This window comes from Mixophyes fleayi, chromosome 4 (assembly GCF_038048845.1).
Source record: "Mixophyes fleayi isolate aMixFle1 chromosome 4, aMixFle1.hap1, whole genome shotgun sequence".
Taxonomy (NCBI): Eukaryota; Metazoa; Chordata; class Amphibia; order Anura; family Limnodynastidae; genus Mixophyes; species Mixophyes fleayi.
Window position 1 is genome coordinate 313,527,315 of NC_134405.1, and position 26,203 is coordinate 313,553,517.

At 41.5% G+C, this 26,203-nt stretch overlaps 1 protein-coding gene across 2 annotated transcripts in view; it reads right to left on the bottom strand.

Annotated features, from left to right (window-relative positions):
• ANXA6 (annexin A6) overlaps positions 1-25,728 on the bottom strand; it is a 75,640-nt gene extending 49,912 nt beyond the window's left edge. For both annotated transcript variants that reach the window (XM_075210077.1, XM_075210076.1), the window contains exons 1-2: positions 25,571-25,728; positions 12,594-12,642 (exon numbers count right to left, since the gene is read on the bottom strand). In XM_075210077.1, coding sequence (XP_075066178.1) covers positions 12,594-12,605 — 12 coding nt within the window. In that variant the 5' untranslated portion in view covers positions 12,606-12,642; positions 25,571-25,728. The remainder of the gene's footprint in view (positions 1-12,593; positions 12,643-25,570) is intronic.
• Positions 25,729-26,203: the final 475 nt, after the last annotated feature.

A 26,203-nucleotide genomic window follows, 5' to 3' on the forward strand; every position in this document is an offset into this window, starting at 1 on the left:
AAGTCATATCTGTCAGCAGTATCTACTCAATAATTTTAAGCACTCCTCAGTGTTTTTGGGGTGTCCTCTCTAATTGTGCATTAATATTTCTGGCTGTCAAAAGTCATATCTGTCAGCAGTATCTACTCAATAAATGTTAGCACTCCTCTGTGTTTTTGGGGTGTCCTCCCTAATTGTGCATTAATATTTCTGGCTGTCAAAAGTCATATCTGTCAGCAGTATCTACTCAATAAATGTTAGCACTCCTCAGTGTTTTTGGGGTGTCCTCTCTAATTGTGCATTAATATTTCTGGCTGTCAAAAGTCATATCTGTCAGCAGTATCTACTCAATAAATGTTAGCACTCCTCAGTGTTTTTGGGGTGTCCTCTCTAATTGTGCATTAATATTTCTGGCTGTCAAAAGTCATATCTGTCAGCAGTATCTACTCAATAAATGTTAGCACTCCTCAGTGTTTTTGGGGTGTCCTCTCTAATTGTGCATTAATATTTCTGGCTGTCAAAAGTCATATCTGTCAGCAGTATCTACTCAATAAATTTTAGCACTCCTCTGTGTTTTTGGGGTGTCCTCCCTAATTGTGCATTAATATTTCTGGCTGTCAAAAGTCATATCTGTCAGCAGTATCTACTCAATAAATGTTAGCACTCCTCAGTGTTTTTGGGGTGTCCTCTCTAATTGTGCATTAATATTTCTGGCTGTCAAAAGTCATATCTGTCAGCAGTATCTACTCAATAATTTTAAGCACTCCTCAGTGTTTTTGGGGTGTCCTCTCTAATTGTGCATTAATATTTCTGGCTGTCAAAAGTCATATCTGTCAGCAGTATCTACTCAATAATTTTAAGCACTCCTCAGTGTTTTTGGGGTGTCCTCTCTAATTGTGCATTAATATTTCTGGCTGTCAAAAGTCATATCTGTCAGCAGTATCTACTCAATAATTTTAAGCACTCCTCAGTGTTTTTGGGGTGTCCTCTCTAATTGTGCATTAATATTTCTGGCTGTCAAAAGTCATATCTGTCAGCAGTATCTACGCAATGGATTCAAAGCAGTCCACATATGATCTAAATGAGCAACCAGGTTCTGTCACCAGTCCTGATGTTAGTGTTCCCAGTACGTCATCTGGCCAAGGCGATGTCAAACAACAGAGTGTTTTCAAATTAGTGCAAAAAACAAAAACCAAAAAAAAATTTACTGTATTGAAGCGAAAACGAAGTGTAACTGAGCAAAAGTTAAGTGACGATAAAAAAAAAATTGCAAGCATGCCATTCTACACACGCAGTGGCAAAGAGAGAATGAGGCCTTCACCTTTGGCTATTAGTGGCAGATCCCAAAAAGTTACCCAGCCTACAATTGGTGCACAACTACTGTTACGCGTCAAAGCTGAGCTGCAAGATACCAGTGAGGCATTACAGGAGAATATTTGCTCTGATTCACAAATGACAACAATCCCTGTGGAGAGTCCATCCAACAGTGGGATGTCTAATCGTGAGCATTCTGCTGATGTGTGCCTTAATAGCCCGAGTGTAGCCGGTGATACCCAAATTGAGGATGCCACTTTGGAATTAGAAGAGGATGAGGGGGAGATTTGTGTAGGCGACGAGGGCGCTAATGAGGATGTTGATGAGGATGAGGTTGTTTGTGTAAGTCCTGCACCAGTGGCAGCAGTTCTGGCACGTGACAAGAAAAAGGCCATTGTCATGCCTGGGCATAAAACAAAAAAATCCACTTCTTATGTGTGGAATTATTTCTACCCAAATCCAGACAACAATTGTATAGCCATTTGTAGTGTATGTGAAGCCACAGTCAGTCGAGGGAGGGACCTTAACCATCTTGGAACCTCGTCTATGTTACGCCATTTAACGAGAGTTCATGGCAAAGTGTTGGGAAAAGCTGAAAGTTCTTCCCAAAAGAATACAAGCACTCCCTCATCAGCTAAGACCCTCCGCTCACCGACATACCGACGGCCACAAAATACACCCACCACACCATCCTCATCAATATCCTCAGTAGCGCTCGGAGTTAGCCCGGCATCCCACTTAAGGCTGGATGACTCCGGCACTATTATTGATTCCTCTGAAGAAAGCGTTAGTCCTGCTGCTGCTGTTGCTGCTGCTGGGGGTGAATCGTCATCCCAGAGGCAGGTGAATAAAATGAGCAGTCCTACATTTCAGCAATTAACTGTGAAACAATCCTTTGCGAGGGGAAGCAAATATGACAGCAGTCACCCAGTCGCCAAGCGAATCACAGACGCCATGGCTGCAATGTTAGTGTTAGATCTGCGTCCAATCTCCACCATAAACGCAGCTGGTTTTTCACAGTTAATTGAGGTTTTGTGTCCGCGTTACAGAATTCCATCGCGACACCATTTCTCCCGTAAAGCTATTCCACAACTATACCAAAAAGTGTGTAAAAATGTAGAGATTGCGCTGAAAAATGCCATTCTGCCCACTGTTCACTTAACCACAGATATGTGGACAAGTGGAAGTGGCCAAACCAAAGACTATATGACTGTGACAGCCCACTGGGTTGGTCATTCACCTTCACCAGCAGGAACAGCAGCAGCATGTACACCACTACGTAACATTTGTCACAGGCAGGCCACTCTTTGTATCACCGGCTTCACTAACAGGCATACGGCTGACAATTTGTTACGCAAACTGAGAGATGTGATTGATGCATGGCTTATACCACTCGGACTCTCCCCAGGGTATGTCATTTCAGATAACGCCAACAATATAGTGCGAGCATTACAGCTGGGTGATTTCCAACATATTCCCTGTTTTGCTCACACCATCAACTTGGTGGTGCAGAGCTTCCTACGAAACAACCGTGAGGTGCAGGAGATGCTTTCGGTGGCCCGTAAAATTTCAGGCCATTTCAGGCATTCAGCCACAGCATGTAGGAGATTACAGCAGCTCCAAGAGCAGTTTAACTTGCCCTGCCACCAACTTAAGCAAGAGGTGGTAACTCGGTGGAATTCCACCCTGTACATGCTTCAGAGGATGGAGGAACAGCGCAAAGCCATCCAAGCATATTGCACAAGTCATGACATTGGGAAAGGAGGGGGGATGTATTTCACTCTTGCACAGTGGGGAATCCTTTCAGTGCTGTGCAAGGTGCTGAAACCATTTGAAGTTGTGACATGTGAGGTCAGTGCAGACTCTGCTAGTTTGAGCCAAGTCATTCCTTTAATTAGACTATTGGAAAAGCAGCTTGAGAAAATGAAGGAGGAGCTGAAAGCAAGCAATTCAGCAAAGTATGTTGGCCTTGTCGATCAAGTACTTAATTCGCTTCACAATGATCCTCGAGTTATTAAGATCTTGAACTCGGATCAGTACGTTTTGGCCACTGTGCTTGATCCAAGGTTTAAAACCTACATTGAGTCTTTACTTGTAAATGAGCGAGATGTGAACTTTTGCAAGGAGCTATTGCTCAGCAAGTTGGCCGCTGAACTGGGCCTCGGCTTGACGACGTGTCCTCCTTCACTTTCTCAAGCTGTTGCTCGTAAAAAATTAAATTTCCAAAAAAGAAGCAGGGAAGACACAGGGGGCAGACGAGAACAATTTAACATCTGGGCTGGTTTGAAGGATTTTTCAAAAAAAAGTGTCACTTTGCCCATAAGTCCATCCAATATGAGTATAAACATGCAAAGGATGGTGGAGGATTACTTTCAAGAGGTAGTTGATATGGACATGTCAGACAGTCCCTTTCCTTACTGGGAAGAAAAGCAAGCTATTTGGAAACCCATGTACAAACTTGCTTTGCAATACCTAAGCTGCCCACCCTCCAGTGTGTACTCTGAACGAGTGTTCAGCACAGCAGGGAACTTAGTCAGTGATCGCCGTAGAAGGTTACTTCCCAAAAATGTGGAGAAAATGATGTTTATAAAAATGAACTACATCTTCCACGAGGAAGGCCTTCACCATCCAAGACATGCAAGCACTGACTGTTCTCTAATGGCGGATTCAAGCGGCGATGAATTGATAGTCTGTGATGATGACGATAACACTGATGAGGGTGAGGATGAAGCTGAAGATGATGCCGATAACATCTTTTTAAAACTTTCTATGTAAGTGTAGGGTGCAATCTACCCCCAAAGAGGAAAGGGACTTGTGGCATTTCCATATCACATACCATCTTGAAAGGCTGCTGTTAGGGCAATTTATCCTTAAGGGTAGGGTGTCATAGACAGAGTGACCCTAAACTGGCTTTGTCCATTTTTCATAATATTGTACAGTCTATAATGGCTGAATTTTTTAGTATTTTATACAAGTGGAGGGGGGCCTAGAGAGACAGAAACCAAACTGGCTTTCTCCATGTCAATTAATATTGTACAGTCTATAATGGCTGAATTTTTTAGTATTTTATACAAGTGGAGGGGGGCCTAGAGAGACAGAAACCAAACTGGCTTTCTCCATGTCAATTAATATTGTACAGTCTATAATGGCTGAATTTTTTAGTATTTTATACAAGTGGAGGGGGGCCTAGAGAGACAGAAACCAAACTGGCTTTCTCCATGTCAATTAATATTGTACAGTCTATAATGGCTGAATTTTTTAGTATTTTATACAAGTGGAGGGGGGCCTAGAGAGACAGAAACCAAACTGGCTTTCTCCATGTCAATTAATATTGTACAGTCTATAATGGCTGAATTTTTGGGTATTTTATACAAGTGGAGGGGGGCCTTGAGAGACAGAAACCAAACTGGCTTTCTCCATGTCAATTAATATTGTACAGTCTATAATGGCTGAATTTTTTGGTATTTTATACAAGTGGAGGGGGGCCTTGAGAGACAGAAACCAAACTGGCTTTTTCCATTTCTTTACATATTTAACTATAAGTGTAGGGTGTAATATACATTCAAAGACGATGGCTGCATTGCCAATATGCATAGATGGAGAGGAAGACAATCTGTTTTGTGTGTAGAATAGGCCTACCAACGAAGAATTAAACTGTTTTTTGGGATGATTTATTACCTCAACAATTAGATTACTTGTCTCTAAAACAGTTGGAGCACTAAATTGGGTTAATTTAGGCCCAAAAACATGGATTTTCCCAAAAAATAGCAAAACAAAACCAAACAAAACCAAAACCAAAACCAAAACACGCAATGGAGGTTTTGCAAAACCAAAACCAAAACCAAAACACGACGGTAATCCAGATCCAAAACCGAATCCAAAACCAAAACACGGGGGTCAGTGACCATCTCTAATTAGAACAAATAAATGATAGGATTATAATAAATAACTTGACCTAATCAAAGCCACTTAACGGACCCATATATACCATACTAATAAGGAGATGCAACGTATAATCCATAGAACACTGGAAACAAGGAAAAATGGGGAAAAAATACAATATGTAAGTGGAAACACTGAGGATACTTCCTACTCTGACAGGACAGCTGAAGCTCCTCCCACATCCTTAGACCATTGTCCTGACAAGGGTCAAAAAGCTTAGACTGAGCGACTGCCATCGGTGGCCCTGCCCCCGAGTAAGAATCAACCAATCCACACCGTGCATTTCTGCAAAGTAGGTCTGCCTAGCAGTCATCATCACTATCTGCTTGTGCAGACAGAGAAGCACCTCCCTCCTAACATGACAGCCTGCTGTATAGTGACAGACAGACAAGTTTAGTAAGGTATAAACACTATTTCATTTATACTATTCATCTCAGCCTTTGGTATAAATAATGTCAAACTGTTGACTTTATTTGCTCTTTAAATAATTTTGTTTCACATTTCAACTTTCAATTTTTTTTTTTGTTAAAACTTTTACTTCTACAAACAAGCACAATGCATTGTGAGAAGTTAGTGCATTTACAGTTGTTATGCAGCTTACTGCAAAGTATTTTTGGTTATGAGCCATGTTATACTTATAAAGGTCCACAGTCTGTGCTCTTCAATAAACAGAAGGAGTCATGCATGCATAGGAAAAACTTCTTCCTCTGCGATTACAACTTTAGCTCAAATATCTTCATATAAGTAGAGATGAGCGCACTCGGATTTCCTGAATCCGAGCCCACCCGAACGTTGCCGATCCGAGTAGGATCCGAGACAGATCCGGGTATTGGCGCCAAATGAAAAATTGAAACCGAGGCTCGGAGTCATAATCCCGCTGTCGGATCTCGCGATACTTGGATCCTATAAATTCCCCGCTAGTCGCCGCCACCTTCACTCGGGCATTGATCAGGGTAGAGGGAGGGTGTGTTAGGTGGTCCTCTATTCTGGTAGATCTCGTGCTGTGCAGTTCTGTGCTGTGCTGTGTTCTGCAGTACCAGTCCAGTGGTGCTGTGTGCTGTGCTCTGTGCTTCTAAGGGCATAGTTATTTCCCCAATATTCCCAAGTGTTTAAAAAATTTTAAAAAAAAGTTATAAAAAAAAAAATACAAAAAAATTATTTTAAAAAAAATTTAATTACAACAAAATTTGCAAAACCAATCCTGCAGTATAAGCCCATTGGTACTGCAATATTACTAAGTTAACACATTCTGCAGTATCTTGTGCTACATATAATGGAGAGCAAAAATTTGGAGGATAAAGTAGGGAAAGATCAAGACCCACTTCCTCCTAATGCTGAAGCTGCTGCCACTAGTCATGACATAGACGATGAAATGCCATCAACGTCGTCTTCCAAACCCAATGCCCAATCTCCTAGTACAGCTGATGTCCATGGGATGAAAAAGCCCATCGTCATGCCTGGTCAGAAGACCAAAAAATGCACCTCTTCGGTCTGGAGTTATTTTTATCCAAATCCGGACAACCAATGTATGGCCATATGTAGCTTATGTAAAGCTCAAATAAGCAGGGGTAAGGATCTTGCCCACCTAGGGACATCCTCCCTTATACGTCACCTGAATAACCTTCATAGTTCAGTGGTTAGTTCAGGAACTGGGGCTAGGACCGTCATCGGTACAGGGACACCTAAATCCCGTGGTCCAGTTGGATACACACCAGCAACACCCTCCTCGTCAACTTCCTCCACGATCTCCATCAGATTCAGTCCTGCAGCCCAAGTCACCAGCCAGACTGAGTCCTCTCCAATACGGGATTCATCCGAGGAATCCTGCAGCGGTACGCCTACTACTGCCACTGCTGCTGTTAGTCGGTCATCTTCCCAGAGGGGAAGTCGTAAGACCGCTACGTCTTTCACAAAACAATTGACCGTCCAACAGTCGTTTGCCATAACCACAAAATACGATAGTAGTCACCCTATTGCAAAGCGTATAACTGCGGCTGTAACTGCAATGTTGGTGTTAGACGTGCGCCCGGTGTACGCCATCAATGGAGTGGGATTTAGAGGGTTGATGGAGGTATTGTGTCCCCGGTACCAAATCCCGTCGAGATTCCACTTCACTAGGCAGACGATACCAAAAATGTACAGAGAAGTACGATCAAGTGTCCTCAGTGCTCTAAAAAATGCGGTTGTACCCACTGTCCACTTAACAACGGACATGTGGACAAGTGGTTCTGGGCAAACGAAGGACTATATGACTGTGACAGCCCACTGGGTAGATGCATCGCCTTCCGCAGCAACAGCAACATCAGTAGCAGCATCTACAAAATGGCTGCTCGTGCAAAGGCAGGCAACATTGTGTATTACAGGCTTTAATAAGAGGCACAACGCTGACAACATATTAGAGAAACTGAGGGAAATTATCTCCCAGTGGCTTACCCCACTTAGACTCTCATGGGGATTTGTGGTGTCAGACAATGCCAGTAACATTGTGCGGGCATTAAATATGGGCAAATTCCAGCACGTCCCATGTTTTGCCCACACCATTAATTTGGTGGTGCAGCATTACCTCAAGAGTGACAGGGGTGTGCAGGAGATGCTTGCAGTGGCGCGCAAAATTGCTGGACACTTTCGGCATTCAGCCAGTGCCTACCGCAGACTAGAGGCACATCAAAAAACCATGAACCTGCACTGCCATCACCTCAAACAAGAGGTTGTGACGCGCTGGAACTCCACCCTCTATATGCTGCAGAGGATGGAGGAGCAGCAAAAGGCCATTCAGGCCTACACAGCCACCTACGACATAGGCAAAGGAGTGGGGATGCGCCTGAGTCAAGCGCAGTGGAGACTGATTTCCGTGTTGTGCAAGGTTATCCAGCCGTTTGAACTTGCCACACGAGAAGTCAGTTCCGACACTGCCAGCTTGAGTCAGGTCATTCCCCTGATCAGGCTGTTGCAGAAGCAGCTGGAGAAAGTGAGGGAGGAGCTGGTAAAGTATTGCGATTACACCAAGCATGTAGCTCTTGTGGATGTAGCCCTTCATACGCTTTGCCAGGATCCGAGGGTGGTCACTCTTTTAAAGTCAGAGGAATACATTCTGGCCACCGTGCTCGATCCTCGGTTTAAAGCGTATGTTGTGTCTCTGTTTCCGGCGGACACAAGTCTACAGCGGTGCAAAGACCTTCTGGTCAGGAGATTGTCCTCTGAAGAGAACCGTGACATGCCAACAGCTCCACCCTCATTTTCTTCCACATCTATGGCTGCGAGGAAAAAGCTCAGTTTTCCTAAAAGAGCCGCTGGCGGGGATGCTGATAACATCTGGTCCGGACTGAAGGACCTGCCAACCATTGCAGACATGTCTACTCTCGCTGCATTGGATGCTGTCACAATTGAAAAAATGGTGGAGGATTATTTTGCTGACACCATCCAAATAGACATGTCAGACAGTCCATATTGTTACTGGCAGAAAAAAAGGCAGTTTGGAAGCCCCTGTACAAACTGGCTCTATTTTACCTGAGTTGTCCCCCCTCCAGTGTGTACTCGGAAAGAGTTTTTAGTGCAGCGGGGAACCTGGTCAGTGAGCGGCGAAGGAGGTTGCTTCCTCACAACGTTGAAAAAATGATGTTTATAAAAATGAATAATCAATTCCTCAATGAAGTACAGCACTGCCCTCCAGATACTACAGAGGGACCTGTGGTTGTGGAGTCCAGCGGGGACGAATTGATAATGTGTGAGGAGGAGGAAGTACACGCTGTAGGGGGAGAGGAATCAGAGGTTGAGGATGAGGACGACATTATTATTATTATTATTATTATTTATTTATAGGGCGCCACTAGGTATCCGTAGCGCCGTACAGGGACAGACAGAAATACAGTACAGGGTGAGACATCACGGTACAGTTAACAAAAAGCACAGTAACTCAGAAGCTCAAAGTACAGCTAGATGACAGGCGAGAGCCCCAGCGGGGTAGCTAGAGGGTTAGAAGGGCCTCACGGAAGAGACAAGGAGCTGGAGAGCAGAGTTAAGGTGGTGGAGAACAGGAGGAGAGGAGGCCCTGCTCGAAGGAGCGTACAATCTAAGGGGAGGGTAGGACGGACAGAGACGCAAGGGTAGGAGGAGGAGAGGGGGAGAGTGGAGGCAAAGACGGAGGGGAAGGGGGGAGAGGAGAGCGACGAGGAGGAAGGTAGGTGGGAGACAGGAAGGAGGGCAGTTAAGTGGGGGACTGGAAGGCTATAAGGAAGAGGTGGGTTTTTAAGGCCCGTTTGAAGCTGGACAATCTTTCCTCAGTAGAGCCGGTTTAGTCTGTACAGGGAGAGATGAATAGCTTTTTTGGTGTGGGGGCCCAAACAAACCAATCATTTAAGCCACAGTTGTTTGGTAGGCCCTGTCGCTGAAATGATTGGTTTGTTAAAGTGTGCATGTCCTATTTCAACAACATAAGGGTGGGTGGGAGGGCCCAAGGACAATTCCATCTTGCAACTCTTTTTTTGGCATTATGTGACCATTCAACAGTCGTTTGCCATGTTCAAAAAGTAAAAGAAAATGTCAACAAATTCAAAAAAGTAAATCAAAAGTTAAATGCCCTGTCATTATTTAAAACAAGAGGTATTGACGTGCTAGAATTAGTGTAGTGTTAATATGTTATAAACACTACACTTGGAACTTGGAGGAGGTATTGTGGCCCCGGTACCAAATTTAGTACCGGGGCCACCCCACTACGCAGTCCAGAATTTTTTTGGGGGATTCAGAGCCGTGGAGGGTTTTTTATTAATTATACTGTGGTGACCACTCCTCTACGCAGTCCAGATACATTTATTGGTGCGAATCATACAAGTTCAGGGTTTTTAATTTATATTGTGGTGACCACTCCTCTACGCAGTCCAGATACATTTATTGGTGCGAATCATACAAGTTCAGGGTTTTTAAATTATATTGTGGTGACCACTCCTCTACGCAGTCCAGGTACATTATTCGGTGCGATTCAGACCAGTTGATGGTTTTCTTATTATATTGTGGTGACCACTCCTCTACGCAGTCCAGGTACATTATTCGGTGCGATTCAGACCAGTTGATGGTTTTCTTATTATATTGTGGTGACCACTCCTCTATGCAGTCCAGGTACATTTTTTGGTGCGATTCAGACCAGTTGATGGTTTTCTTATTATATTGTGGGGGCCACTCCACTACGCAGTCCAGAAAGATACCTCGTTGCAACGTTTTAGACTAATAACTATATTGTGAGGTGTTCAGAATACACTGTAAATTAGTGGAAATGCTTGTTATTGAATGTTATTGAGGTTAATAATAGCGTAGGAGTGAAAATAAGCCCAAAAAGGGATTGTCCATCTAAAACTAAACAATATTTATATACAATGGACAGGCAGTATATCGTTAAAATTTAGTTTTATGATTCTCCAACAACTTTAATTCTTTAACTATAAATGACTAAATAACTATTTTCTACAAAACAATGCAATCACAGATGACTTTCACTACTATTTTCATATTTGTGTATATTACTTGCAGTATATTAAATATATGTTGAACCAATAAAAAAAGGATGAGATGGATTATCTCTAATACAGCAATGCCATTAACACAAATGCATTCTCTCGTCTGCGAGTGTTATTATTTAAAACAAAATAGTTATTCACCTAAAGCAATGTTTTTCAAGCTGTGGAACATATGTGCATATGTTTGACCATGCTTACAGTACAGAAGCCAGTATGAGAGAGTTATAGAGGCCATTGTTCAGGGTCAACTCCTTCCTCAAAAATAGGTCATGCTAACGAGCAAGTATTCTTTAGATAAAATGCCTTCATAGAAATTCCATTTGCACGACAGCCCTATGAGTCAAGGCTTTACCCACGGATCATTTAGAGCAAGCCATGGATGGACTAGAACTCCTACAGACAAACTGTTGTGTCCTTATTGGGGCTCATCAGTACATCTGATGAACCATACAAACAATCAATTGTAAGAGTAAAAGGATACTACTAGTACTACTTCATAGTGACATTAAAACCGTAAAATGCTGATAAATCTTGTTGTGAATTCAAGAACATATCTTTTTTTTTTCCCGGATGTAGCCCATACAATCTGTTCTCTCCCACCGTGCAACCTATTCCTGATTTTGCTGGGAGAGTAACACTGTAAAATTTCCTTCTACTCCTCTATGAGTCATGAAGTTCAACCCCTCTCGCTATAAATATCCCATCTATGGGAGACGTAACATTCTCTTCATGTCTTGGCACAGGTCCTCAAACATACCGAGTGCCGGGAAATCACCAGCTTTCCTTTTCCTTACACCCAATCATCCAAGCGGTCTTAGAAACATGTAGGTTTTATTTAAATTTGTGTATATATTACTTTCAAACTAGGAATGTTGATGACAGACGTAGCAACCAATTGACCCACATAGTCTTGTACTTCTACTCTGTTTCCTCAGAGAGTCACAGAACAATTGGGTGTAATGATTTACCATTTTAAAAGGTCCCCCACTTTAGGGATTGGTCTCTCTATGGTGTTGCTCATGCCAGACAACTATCCTTTATTCAGACTTTAGCTTCATGTGTACATAGTCATACTTTTGTGCTTATCTGCCTGTCAGGGGCCTTGCCCAGCTACTGAAAGGGAGAAGTGACCAACTGAAAGCTAGGAGTGTCCATTTATTATGAATCGGCATAATACATAATGACCTACCCTACTGCGTCTGATAACGATGTTGTTTTGACCCAGCAGTCAGGAAGGAGTTATTCACCTGTCCACAAATTGCTATGAGATGTAGGTATTTACAAAGGAGTTGTCATACGAGCTGCGGGTGATGTTTACTAATTTATATAAAAGCCATTTGTGAAGTTCGATTTCTCTAGTTGCCTATAGATAATGTACTAAAGACTTACTAGACTCATCTTCTTGCGTAAGAACGTGCTTGAAGAGTATAATCCAGAAAACTACATCTACCATCATGCATTGCATGCTTTACACCAACAATATCGGTCATATCTCTGTGAAATTATCCACAAGCTTTCTGAAGCCTGTCTATAACAACTCGGGTCCCAACGCCATCTGCTCTGAACTGAAAGTTTGAGAGAAAATTAAGTCTGGGTAAGAGATTGGTGGGGAAGGGACCTCGATAACCTCAAGGCTGCATAACAGTGTCCGTCACCAAGACATGGAGGCAGTCCTGTATCTTCTAAACAAAAGCTCTCAGGCATCTTGGCTGTTTGGGTCTGATAGATTTAATTGGTCATTTGTTTGAAAGAACATGTCCTTTTATTTATCCAATATATCCGGAAATATAGAAAATAACCAGCAGCTGTGTGAATACCCTTCCTGTACCCACCCCTTGCTCTGACATTTACCTGTAATGCCATGATGTTCTTGGTCAAATCCCGGACAGGAAATAGAGACCTGTCAAGAGATAAGAGAATGCACTTTTAGTATAACAAAGCAAATATTATCCGTTATAGAACAATTAGAAAGTAACCAGGAAAACCATACCAGTACGCATTGTGAGAATAACAACTATTTCACGTAGTACACATATGAGCTGATAAATAAATAACATTGGTTGCTCTGGGTTACAGCAAATGTGTATATAGCATTATTTTAATTAAAGCAGCAATCCCTTGAAAAAAAATCACAAGTGTATTTTCAACATAAGCCACTGTGGTAAGCGGTCAATATTTACCATTGTCCTTTGTTTTAGTTTTTTTACTTCAGACTGCTATAAATTATTTATAATTCTGGAATACCATGGTCACATGATGTAGTGAGCAGGGAGGCTTTGGAACTCCCCTCTGAGCTCTGAGACATCCGCCTCCTCCCATCACATGACATGCTGACTGAAATCTGTGAGACTGCATAGCAGACTGACTGTCTGGCAGCCATTGTAGTTTACCAACCAGATAACTTTTGCAAAAAAGGCAATGATGGGGCTTAAAATAGGCTTAACTTGCTATTTAAAGAAAAAAAAAAAAAAAAATCTATCTGCGATTGCTGCATTAGACTACATAAGCACCATACTGTGTAAAAGAGAGTACTATGTCCAGAAACTACACGTAGAGGACAATAGGAAAAGCCTTGTTTGGGAAAAGGATGGGTAAAAATAAATAAATCAATCTATTGTAGCAAAATATTACACAAAAACACTTCATGCCCTCGTTTTACAAGATGCAATATTAGACCCAAGTACATCCCATATTCTAAATAACAACACAACAATACACTGATATATTTCTAACCCCTTTAAGACAAGAGATGTTTTACACCTATATGACCAGACTCATTTTCATGGTTTTGTGCTGAATATTTTTTTTAATTTCTTGATTTATTCAAGCAAATGTTATATTGTTTTTTTTTTAAGTCATATATGGCATTTGTTTGAAAGTATATTGAAATGGATTGGATGGATGGACTGTACGAGAGAAAAAGACAAAAATCCCACAAATACAATTTCTTAGAATGCATCCCACCATTACTTTTATATATACAGAGAAAGCCTAGTAAATGACCCTGACATGTATTAATCTAGTTCTCACTGGTATACGGATACCTAACACACACACTATACTCAAGGCTATAGAGTTATAGGGGTAGAGCCCCCAGAGTTATAGTGCTTACTGTTACTTGTACTGTGCTGTTTCACCTTGTACTGTGCCATTGTTTGTCCTTGTACGGCGCTACGGATACTTTGTGGCGCCCTATAAATAAAAATTAATAATAATAATAATAAAATAGATTTATCAAACCTTCTAAAAAGGAAGAGTGGAGGTACTGTCCATATCAACCAATCATATTCTAGCTATCATTTATCTAGTATAGCAATGGGCAACAGATTATTTCTTACAGCTTGTAACACTTGCTTAAAATACCCACCGATTGGTTATTACAGATAGGTGTCTCTTTCTTTGATTACATGTATTGTTTTAACTTATTACTAAGCTTAAGAGTAATGTGTGGCCCTTTTTTCAAGCACTGATCTAGTACATTCTATAAAATGATAGCTAGAATCTGATTGGTTGCTATGGGCAACATCTCCACTTTGCCATTTTAGAAGGTATGATAAGTCTACTCCGTAGAGCAGTAACCGGCGTGGCTGTTTTTGTATGTATGTATATGTGTGTGTAATTATAATTTATATATATATATATATATATATATATATATATATATATATATATATATATATATATGCACACAAACACATATAAAAGATGTGGGTATGTGGGTACCTGAATGTCAAACTCCATCACTCTACTGGAGTCCATTGAGGGAGAAGTCATTCAATAACACTACCCCCACCCCTTCACCGTGATTCTTGAGGAGTTAATGGGGTTAAATAAATTTAATTATATGTTATTGTGCAGTCATGTCAAAAATAATTATCTGTTAGGACAGTTAAAAAAAAAAAAATGTCAAAGTAAATGAGGGACTTTAGCCCTGTTTCTCAATGTACAATACTGTGCCTTTAATCAGTGTTTGCAACTTGCGTTCACTGTTTAGAATTTCTTTCTTCCAAGGCCTTTGATACGCCAGTGAACCCTTTTATGGAATATTATTCACACTGCAGCAAAACTTGGCTCAGACTCAGACATCTTCCTGGAGACCCTGCAGTAGATTATGGACAGAGGGTTTATGTATGACTTAAGTGTCTTGGAACCAGGACTTTAAATGCTGCATAAAGAAACCTCAGATAGAACTGTAACTTTAGTCTCGCTCAACCCAATGCAATTTATTTTCCTGTACCGTCTCCTGCAAATACTACAAGGGCCGTGAGTCACAAGTAGTTTTTCTTTCCCCAGACCATAATGTGAGAGACCTTCCTCACATTCCTCATTCAGATTCCATGGTATAAGTTTGACCCTAGTGAGCTGGAGGTGACAGATTTTCTGATTTCTATTCCTCTCCAGGGATCTGTGGGAGATGCTGTTTAAAGAACACTCAGTGTCAGGCAGCTGCTAGAAAGGCTAATCACATTTCAGAATTAAAAAAAAAGGGCGACAAAGAAGTATAATGTAAACATAATTACATGTATACATTTACCACTGTATAGGTCACAGACCACATCTCAAATAATGGGCACAGATTGGGGGCACTTGTCTACAAGACTGGCATAGCAGAGCTTAAGTTCAGAGATGAGCAATCTTACTAGGAGTATGAATGGGCTGTGTAATTAAGGAAGAGTAGACACATCGGGCTTGATGAAATTGGAATAAGGCTTATAAGTGACCTAATGAAAATTCATAAATATATTTAATATATGCAACCCAGGACGGTGCAGGTGACGGGAGGCAGCCCCTTTGACTGGAAAAAAGAAAGTAAAGAAAACAGCTCTACACTGAAAGTAGAATTAGACTGGAACTATTTATCAAGGTCATTTGCAAATCGTTACATGGATTTAAACATGGATCAGATGCCTTTCTTATAAGAAATGCCATCTCCAGCTATAATTATTGCAATATATTACTTGTGTTGATTGAAGGGGGGGGGGGGGGGGAGTACCGCAGCGTAAAAACTATTACTGTAACGGTAATATTAACCCGGCTTTCTGAGCTGCGAGCAAAAAGCCGGCATTAAAACTACCATAATAATGGGATTTATGCGCACTATTACTGTAATAACGTGCAGTAACGCGGCCAATTGAATTCCCCCCGATGCATACAATTGTTTCCCAATGCAAGGATAATTGGCAGCTGCCTCTGTGCTTTGCCTTCCCTAACACAGCTATTCCATAGAAGTATAGGTTGTTCATGATGCAGACTTGCCACCTTGGTAGACCTGCCTTCTGGGAGACACAAAGGGAGGGTCCACAAAGTTAGGGTGTGACGCAATCTACTGCATCATGTCCCACCCATGATGTGCGATGACTTGAATAGCGTCATCGCACATACATTGAGTGGTCATGACGGAGCTATAAGTATCACTGCATGCCTCTAACTCTGAGTGATGGCACGTTTTGCATTATCACACAGGAGCCCTCGTCTCCGCCCACTTCTCCCTTCACCTGGGAGATTTGCAGACTTTTTTGCGAAGACTCCAGGAAGTCTGGTGGCCTCCCGGAGATTCTGGCAGAGTCAGAATTTATGACTTGATGGATTAATATTCTTCAGCCTCGCCAACTATATAACTTAAAAAATTTCATGTTTCCCAGTTTGCATTACTTCACTGTTAAAAATGGTCTTTGAAATGATCCATTAACTGCATTTTCAAGAGGTCTTTACTTTGACTTTTAATATAAAATATCACATTCTTTCTGTTTAGTTCTGCGTTAAACACAAATCCAGAACAACATAATCTACACCAGGGGTCGGCAACCCCCGGCACACGTGCGGAGCTGTTTTCACTGGTACGCCAGCCCCCTGGGCACATCCAGACATCAAGGGGGGGGGGGGGGGGGACGCTGTTTTCGTGAGCTCTGAGCTTCCGCTGCTGGTCTCTCTGGGGAACAGGCACTTTCCGTTGTGCACATGCGGTGATTTATACAGGTACCGCAGCACAACATCTATCGTCCGGCTGTGTCCCTGCTTCAACCTCCTTTTCCCCTCTTCTCCTCCCTTCAGACTCATTATTGGCGAGTGCCTCTCTCACAGTGCACTGTAAAAGAGGCGCCAGATCCAAGTAAGTTAGATCTCCCGTCTGCATTGCAACCCTGCCTTTTCCAGTCTACATTTTTCTTCCCAATGTGTGCCTCTGCTCCCCCTGCCCCATGTGTGCCTCTGCCCCATGTGTGCCTCTGCCCACCCCTCTGCCCCATGTGTGCCTCTGCCCCCCCTGCCCCTTGTGTGCCTCTGCCCCCCCCTGCCCCATGTGTGCCTCTGCCCCCCCCTGCCCCATGTGTGCCTCTGCCCCCACCTGCCCCATGTGTGCCTCTGCCCCCACCTGCCCCATGTGTGCCTCTGCCCCCACCTGCCCCATGTGTGCCTCTGCCCCCACCCTGCCCCATGTGTGCCTCGCCCCCCATCCCATTTGTTTCCCCTTTTTTCCTATGTGCTCCCACAACCCACAGTCCTATTGCACCACACCTTCTACCCCCTCGTCTTCCACTTCAGACCTTTTTCTTCTCCTCTCCTGAATGTGGCAGGCAACGTTGTTAAATCAGAAGCGACGTAAACGAACAAAGGCAAAACCGCATCCAACACCACAAAACTGAACCTGAGAATTGGAACCTGAGGCTGGCGGGTAAGGACAATTTTCCTTTAATAAATCGTATGGGCTTTTTCTTCAGAGCGTTACATCTGGGTATAATCCTGCTATCGTTGGTGGCAACCCCTACAGGAGGTAAGAATGCTTATGCACAGGGGAACCTATTTAACACAAAATACCTGTTTTTTTTTTTTGCCATCCCTGATTGGCAATCAAATACTTTTTTTCTTTTTTTTTTTTTTTAACACCTGCGCTTGACAAGGTTTTAGCCGGCACACCGACAGCAAAAGGTTGCAGACCCCTGATCCACACCTTTAACACAAAATGTTAGGTTTGGATTGTAGTAACACCAACATGTTCATTCCCTGCAGTTCACATTGCTATCCCAGGAATTAGCACTTCATTCTTTCTGCAGCACTCACCCACAACAGCCCTCCATAGCTCCTCACTCCTCCCCTCTGAGGAATGAAGCAGAAGATGTCTGGGTCTATCTCTGATATCCTGAAACAGCTGAGTGTGACAGACAAGCACACAAAGCTGAGCTGCCAAAGCAAATCAAATATTTAGTACTTCCATTGTATGCCATAGTATTGTATACAACTTCTCTTTCACAAAATTATAGGTAGCCACCTGTCTGGATGGATTATTATTGGATGGATGACAGATGATGCAGTTACTAAAATATTTCATTATTTAAAAGTAAAATAAGATAACAAGGTTTTTAAAAACGAAACATTTTCTTCTTTAAAAAGGTGATAAATCCAAATAGCACTTTACGAAAGCATTTAACGCTTTCCTTGGATAAAAACATTATGGCATCCCATACTCAGTATAATACATTGAAAGACACAGTCATATACAGGCTTGGAAGCAGTGGGTGCAGAATTAATTGTAGGAATTGGGTGGAATGTGGCGTTCCCATGAGAAGGTGTCTGATTCTGCAGACGGGTGCAAAAATGAGATACTGTCAAGAACATCAAACGGTGAAGACTTTCATATTAGGAGGAGCGCACATTTTAGCAGGTATTCCAACATTCCTATATTTGTACAATAACACATAGGTCACAGTAATCAGACCTAAGCTACTACTTTCAATATAGTCAATGTTTTGTAAGCCACGCGCAATTACACGCGCAGACTAAATAATATGCATAAAACGCGTGACATTGGAAAGACAAACACAATGATAGAAAACATAAATGATAGTCAAATGAGAAGTATTTTAAGGGGTTAAGGGAAAAGCTCAAATAAATTAAGGGATTGGTTCCAAATGTGATATTAAGCATTATTTTGATTTTTATTTTACTCTTGTTACTATACACATTTCAGTGTTCGTCCAAACATTATCCAAATGTCACGTAAAGCAACTGTGCAGTCAGAAGCCAATGGAAGGGGGGAAAAACAGGCGCCATTTGTATTTAATGAAATATGCTGCACATTATTTTCAGCATATTTTTCTTATGTTTTCCCCACTTAGAATAAAATTGTGATGAATGTTTTTTTTTTTTTTATGTTACCTTGTTCTGCCCACATAATTAAAAATACATGGGCGGAAAACAGTAGCAGAACATACACTGTGGAAATGGATCATCTTTCTAGGTTTGCATTTGCTATATGTCGATTTGTGCATATCAAAGTAAGTACTCTGAATAGACATCATTCACTATACTCCTCTGCCAGTGACCTGATCCAAATACAATGGTATTGTACTAGAATAGATCCTTGCAATAAATTCTAATTTGTTCCCTTGGTCCAAAATAATAAACATGTCTATTGTAATAAATGTTAGTTAGGCCGCATGAATATTTGTCATGAAACGTTTCTGTGGTTAAACAAATTAGTAAAGAATTTATAGATTGCTTTCTCTGGCATATTGGTTTAACCCGGCCAAATGGCTGCATCCACTGTGTATAGGCAACAGGTGAGCTTTAAAAACTGGGACAGCTGACAGAAACTAAATGTGCTTTTTCTCATTTGGGGAAATATTTTTCCAATGCAGCTTTAATGCCAGACTATAAATGGAAAGTGTTTTCCTCTGTGACCCCCCCCCCCCCCCCCCCCCAACCGGGCCCAGGGGCTCCTACATGCAGCCAGCTGAATGTGAACAGGGGAACCAATCACAAGCCACTAGCAAGAGATTGCAGTTTGTGACTGGTTCTCCCGCTCGCACCACTCCCCTGTGGAAATACAGGGGCTATAAAATGGGAGTAAATGACTATAAAATGGGAGTAAATGACTATTAAAAAAAAAATTAGCATGGAAAAAAGAAAAATAGCTCCTCCCATACGCAGAACCAGGTACATCTCGAGATGCCCCCGCCTCCACATCAGCAGCGTGTACACTTGGTTTACAACAAGTCATCAGCAGCAGGGACTATTTCCACCGGCCATATGTCTCCTAACAGGAGTGTTAATTCAGGTCTGCATGAGCCGCATCTGTATAAACACACCATTACTCTCACAACGTTAACACATTCCTTTCAGCCCACGCCCATCTCTCCTAGTGGTCTATATAATACTTGCCCACTCACGAATTCCGGGTAGGTCTCCCGGACTCTCAGGAGAGTAGGCCATTCTCCCGCACCCTGCCCACTTCCTAGTGGGCAGGACGAGAGTTTCCATGATACCATTCTCGGTGAATGGCACCATCTTGCCTACATTGGTGCTTAAGTTTGCGCCCAATTTCTGAGCATGAGCAGAGTGATTTTACACAACACAATCTAACGTTTGCCCCATTCTGCATCAGCCCCTTAAGCGTGTTTAACAAAATGAATGTGTCAGTTATACACCATGGGAAAATCATCCGCATGTGGTATCAGCCCCCAGAGAGAGCCCACATCAGGAAATTATTTTCCTGGGTAGTGAAGCAGCTTTAGAAGAATAGCAGCATTATGAATAACCAAATTGTCCAGCATTTATGTTTTCTTGAACACTATGGGCCTGATTCAGTAAGGAAAGTAAGGCATAAAAAGGAGTAAATATTCTCCGGGACGAACCATGTTACAAAGCAAGGGGTGCAAATCAGTATGATTCTGGCCAGAAGTTAAATACTGGCTGTTTTTCATGTATCACATAAATACTTGATAGCTTTATGTTTACACTGAAATGTAAAGTGGATCTAGGACATATCCTCCCCCAACTATAAATCTGTCCCCACATTTTACATTTACTCCCACCACCAATGCACCATAGTTTTGCCCAGGTGCAAAGTTACTCCTATTTTTTGCTTTAGATTCCTTAATGAATCAGGCCCAATGTATGTTTGCATCCAGGGACGATTCCATCTGGTACTCTGCATACTGCAGTGTGTGTCTTAAGTGTCCAGATTTGCAGACTCACGCAGAGCAGCACAGGAGATTAGGCCAAGAAGCAGCGACAGAGGAAAGCTATTTTTAGACATTTGTAGCCCATGTGACGGCTCATTAGGAAATCTTCCAATAAAGGGCAATCGCAGCCAAAATACCTGGCAACTCTATGTGAAAGACCTACTTCATTACATACCTGCCAAGATAATACGTCCTACACTCTGAGAAAACAGGAGATAGTGGAAGTTGCAAGTGAAAATTTCAAAGTTAAGGAGGAAGCATATTCTTGCTTTCACATCCTATCCCGTAGTTGACCTTTATTCTTTTTTACTCATGTCCAATCCTGGACAATGCATGAAACAGAAACACTCCTTGCAGGCACATATCAGCACTTTATTTTAAAATAATCACATTTTAATGAATGGTGGACTGTTTTAAGTGCATATTAGGAATGTATCTGAAGCGTTGACACTTCAAATACTGGTGGGAAAAATTATATTTGGATGATTTATTATTACAGCAATTATCAATATTTAATGACCACTTTTATAAATGAATGGGTGCATATACAAATGTCAGTATGTAGTGTACGAATGCGTTTGTACTAAGCAAACAACATTGTTTATGTAACCTCAAGTTGTAGGAAAATAAACCCTGGTTCTCTGTGGAATACTTTCCATTAAAAATTCCAGGATTCTAAACAATGAACAGTCCCATTCTCAAAAGCACCTCAGTTCGAGAGACTTTACTCCCCGAGCTGAAAGCCGAAACAGGCGGGAGGTTTGCCAACATTTTAAATTTGTTTTTATTCTTTGATTCAGTCAAAAACTTAAGGGAGCCGGGGTCCTCTGCATACCGTGCAGGAATGGAAGGGTGAAGAACTAAGAGGCAGAAGCCCGAAGATAAGTCACCAAGGGGGCACTATTATTAATTACACTCATCAAGAGTCACTGTAACTAATTTCAATAATCAAGGGTCCACTATTATTAATACTATCATAAAGGGGGCACTATTACTGTATAATCATCAAGGGGGCACTATTACTGTATAATCATCAAGGGGGCACTATTAATGACATTCATTAAGGGTGCATCATTATTAATTAAATTCATCAAGGGTGCACTAAAATGAATTACATTCATCAAGGGGGTTCAATTATTAATTTAGATCATCAAGGGTCATAATAGTGTAGTATATTCAGAACCATGTGTCTCAAAATTTGGGTTAGTAAGAAATTCTATCGCCCCCTGAATGATGGCACTATGGTACCTCGGTCTTAAGTGCCCTAGATCCCCAAAGCCTTAATCCAGCTCTGATGATAGGATCAACTACAAAATTTGTTGCGTTTAGTTATGGAGCTGGTCCAGAGTCATTTGACTACCCAGGAACTGGTCAGGCCATCTGATGGGATCTGCTACACACAGAGTGTGCAATGATGTAATATAATCGGGATTCAACGAAAGTTTGTACAGGCCATTCTATTACATGAGGTTCATTCACATATGATGGTGGTCCTTTGATGTGGACCAGGATCAGTGGGGGTTTTTTGGTCCCATGCATGCTGCTGGGACCTTTAATGTAAATGTAGAATAATTAGGTGACTGTGCAGCATAGAACTCTAACTTCAAAACAATGGTACAAAGGTATGCAGGAAAATCCGCAATGTTAGTGTACCATACTTCCCAGAAATGTAGCCAAACATCGCTGTGATGACAATTGAATTCCCCCTACAATGTTTTCTCAAATTAGGGATCAGAAAAACTTTTCCTCAGCTCATCCTTTGATGCGGTGATACGTTCTAGATATTCATACAAGTTTGGTAAAGAGTTGGCTGTAGGCTAACTGGACCGGACTTTATGGGTATTACACCAATTCAATGTTACTGATCAGCACACACAAGGTGTACTTAACCACTCCAAGGGGTATATTTACTAAACTACGGGGATATCAAAAAGTGGAGATGTTGCCTAGAGCAACCAATCAGATTCTAGCTGTCATTTATTTAGTGCATTTTACAAAATGATAGCTTGAATCTGATTGGCTGCTATAGGCAACCTCTCCACTTTTTCAAGCCTGCAGTTTAGTAAACATACCCCTAAGGCCTTGCACACATAGGTGTCAATTTTAAGAGCTCATCTTGCATTAGTTAAGCCTATTAAATGTGTTTTGATATACAGCAAACATATATGCAGTAGAATGATCACTTTAATCAAGATCAATGTAAGATCTATCAACTATATAGAAACAAGTAAAAAAAAAAAAAAAAAACTACACTTATCACACTCGGTCACCATGACAGGATGGGGACTGTAGGGATCCAATGTTCACCAGGACAGTATTATGCATCATTATCATCATTTATATAGCACCACTAATTCTGCAGCGCTGTACAGAGAATATTAGTCACTCACATCAGTCCCTGCCCCACTGGAGGTTACAGTCTAAATTCCGTAACACACACACAGACTAGGGTCAATGTAATAGGTTAATTGGCTGCTATCAGTATGTATTTGGAGTGTGGGAGGAAACTGGAGCACCCGGAGGAAACCCACTTAAAATAAAGTCTTGGTCAGGAATCAAACTCATGACCCCAGCGCTGTGAGGCGGAAGTGCTAACCACTAAGCCACCGTTCTGCAGGATGTAGTTAAACAATGGCTGAGTGGGTTCCCTGGAAACTAATAAGAAATGTTGGCAACGATGCAAAACCTGCTTTCTAAGACAGACACCTCATTTTAGCGTATGTGAGGTCAACCCCTGAGCCAATGTGTGCATAGAGATCTACAGGTCTATTGTGTTATTTAACACCGGGATTCCCAAGCTTAACATTCACACACCCCCCCAGACCAGCTCCAGTCACAGTAATAATTAATAAGGTTTTGGAAGTGACACCTGTCACACTTAGCCACCTGTGATCATGTGACAGAAAAACGGAGAACAGAACAAGCTGCAAATCTATAGATTGTAAGCTTGCGAGCAGGGTTCTCTTACCTCTCTGTCTGTATGTATTACCCAGTATTGTCTTATTAATGTTTGTTCCCAATTGTAAAGTGCTACGGAATCTGCTGGCGTTATATAAATAAATGTTGATGATGATGATGATGATGAAATCCTTTATATTAGAAGTGTGATATTGTGGGGATCTGAGACAGAACACACCCAGGGAGCCACAGACATCATATCCCGAGATTTTAAAATGTTGCCGCTACACAATAGCTTTGCAAACCCCATATAAGCAATACTGACACATTCCTACAATTTCATAGAGAGGGTTGCTTTTCACTTAATGCATATTCCCTTTACATGGATTTTTGGATTCACCCTCTGATTTTTTTAACTATATAGTCACCAACTCAAGTAATATAAATCTAGACCCAAAAATCAATTCAAATCAATTTAAATTAATTACACTCCGCACTGTAATGAGGTTACTAGCTGGCATCGTAAACACTGCAATCATGCAGCACACATGTGGAATGGCTGCAGAGCAGTCATGCAGCACACATGTGGAATGGCTGCAGTGCAGTCATGCAGCATGTGAAAGGCGTCCAGATTTAAACATATGATCTAGTGTAATTATATATATATATATATATATATATATATATATATATATATTATACATACACACATTGGATCATCAAACTTGACCTTATGCTTCACACTAACTTACTTTAAACTTTATGCTAATTGCAAGTTCCAAAATACGCAATTCTCTGGAGTATAGTAAATAACACATTCAACTACATGTCAATTCCCTTGGCATATAGAGGCTTTGTAAATGTTCCAGGTACGGTAGCAATTTAAGCGATTGACTTTGGCTCAGGATCACTCAGGAACCCCGCCCTTCCATGTGCCAACCTCAAGCCATCGGCTGCAATGCATATCAGTATTATCAGCATCAAAGGACTGCAGATAAGCTTCACATGCTCACATCCTATGATTATACAACTGAAACTCCTTTAGTGCAATGTTGGCATTTACTTATGGCAAACCATAAATCCATTTTATTATTAAGACGTATGGACAGAGTGATAAAAGATGGCATTTTAACCCAAAGTTTGGCCCAAACTGAAAATATACTGTACATTACTATATCAGACTTATACATACAAATTAAAAAAAGTGACTGTATAAGAAAATATAAATACTGTGTGACATGTAATGTGGGGTGGGCCTCCTTTGGGTAGGGTAGCTTGCAATATATACGTTTGCCTTTTGGGGGACAGAAATTGATACCCAAAATGTAAAAAAGAAGCCCAATCTCAAAAAGCTTGAAATCTTCTGAGTTACAAGGTCAGAATGCCCCCAATGTCCTATGATTAGCTATCGAATGCTGTAGGCACTATAGTGAATGCAGTGGTGGGACACACCCAGTCTATCACAGTATCTCAAGGTGTTTAATTATTCCCATCCAGACAAAACTGCTATTTGCAAATGAGCAGTGATTAAAAATATTAAAATAGCCACAAAAAAACCCACTTTGCTAATACTGCTAAATATAGTTACACAAGCCATGATTTTACCATTACATGTCAAAATAGTCTCAAATACAACAAAACAATTCAGATAATAAAATATTTTGTTTTATATCTTTCTCATTCTATTGTTTTCTATAGTAAGCTATGATCATTCATTGTAAACTGCAACTTTCTAAATATTTATAATAGCTTCATTTGAGGAAATAAAAACCAAAGCAGGAAACTGTAAAACACAATTAAATTGCAAACATTCGATAGTTTCCTTTCATAGACACAGAGAGAATCAAAGTTCTGTACAGTTAAATGAATCCAGCGTGTGCTGTGACCGCATAGAGAAGGTTCTGGGAATGTCCTTAAAGTTTAGTCTGGGGGCCCATTGTGCAAGAACAAAGAATTAAGATTACAACTTACTTTTAGTGAGGTGGGCTACGGGGCGTCTGGCAGTGACGATGTGGCAGAGACCCTGGCAGGGAGACACTTGTGCAGCCCCGGAGGATAAGAAGAGACGGTCAGACCTCCTCCCACATTGGAGCAGCTGCTAGCAGAGCCGTCATCGTGATGTCACCGGCCTGCAGCCCAGGCTGCTGCCTCTCACTTCTAAAGAGGCTTCTGGGGGAGGACCGGACATGCCCCTGTATAGAGAGATCCGTTACTCTGTATTATGTCACACAGTCCTGGTACCTGCACTTGCAGACTGCAATGCTGCAGTTCCATGCAGCCCTGCCAGACATATTGTTCATGTATAGGAAATAGGAATAACATGCTCCTCTGGAGATTAGTGTTTAAACTGCAGGATGTGTGCTATGTGCATTGTGATCTGCATCTGTTATTTGCAGTAAAGTTAGAAAAACAGACTGATGTCCTATCATCTTCTTTGCAAATTTTAATGTTTGCTTTTTGTACATGTGGTGACTGATTTATTAAAGAAAGTAAAGCAAAATAGAAAATATGCACCCTGACAAAACCATGTTACATTGGAGGGGGAGGTAAATTTAAAATGTGGGCCAGCACGTCTGTAAATGTGGCCCAGAAGGGCGTTTTGGT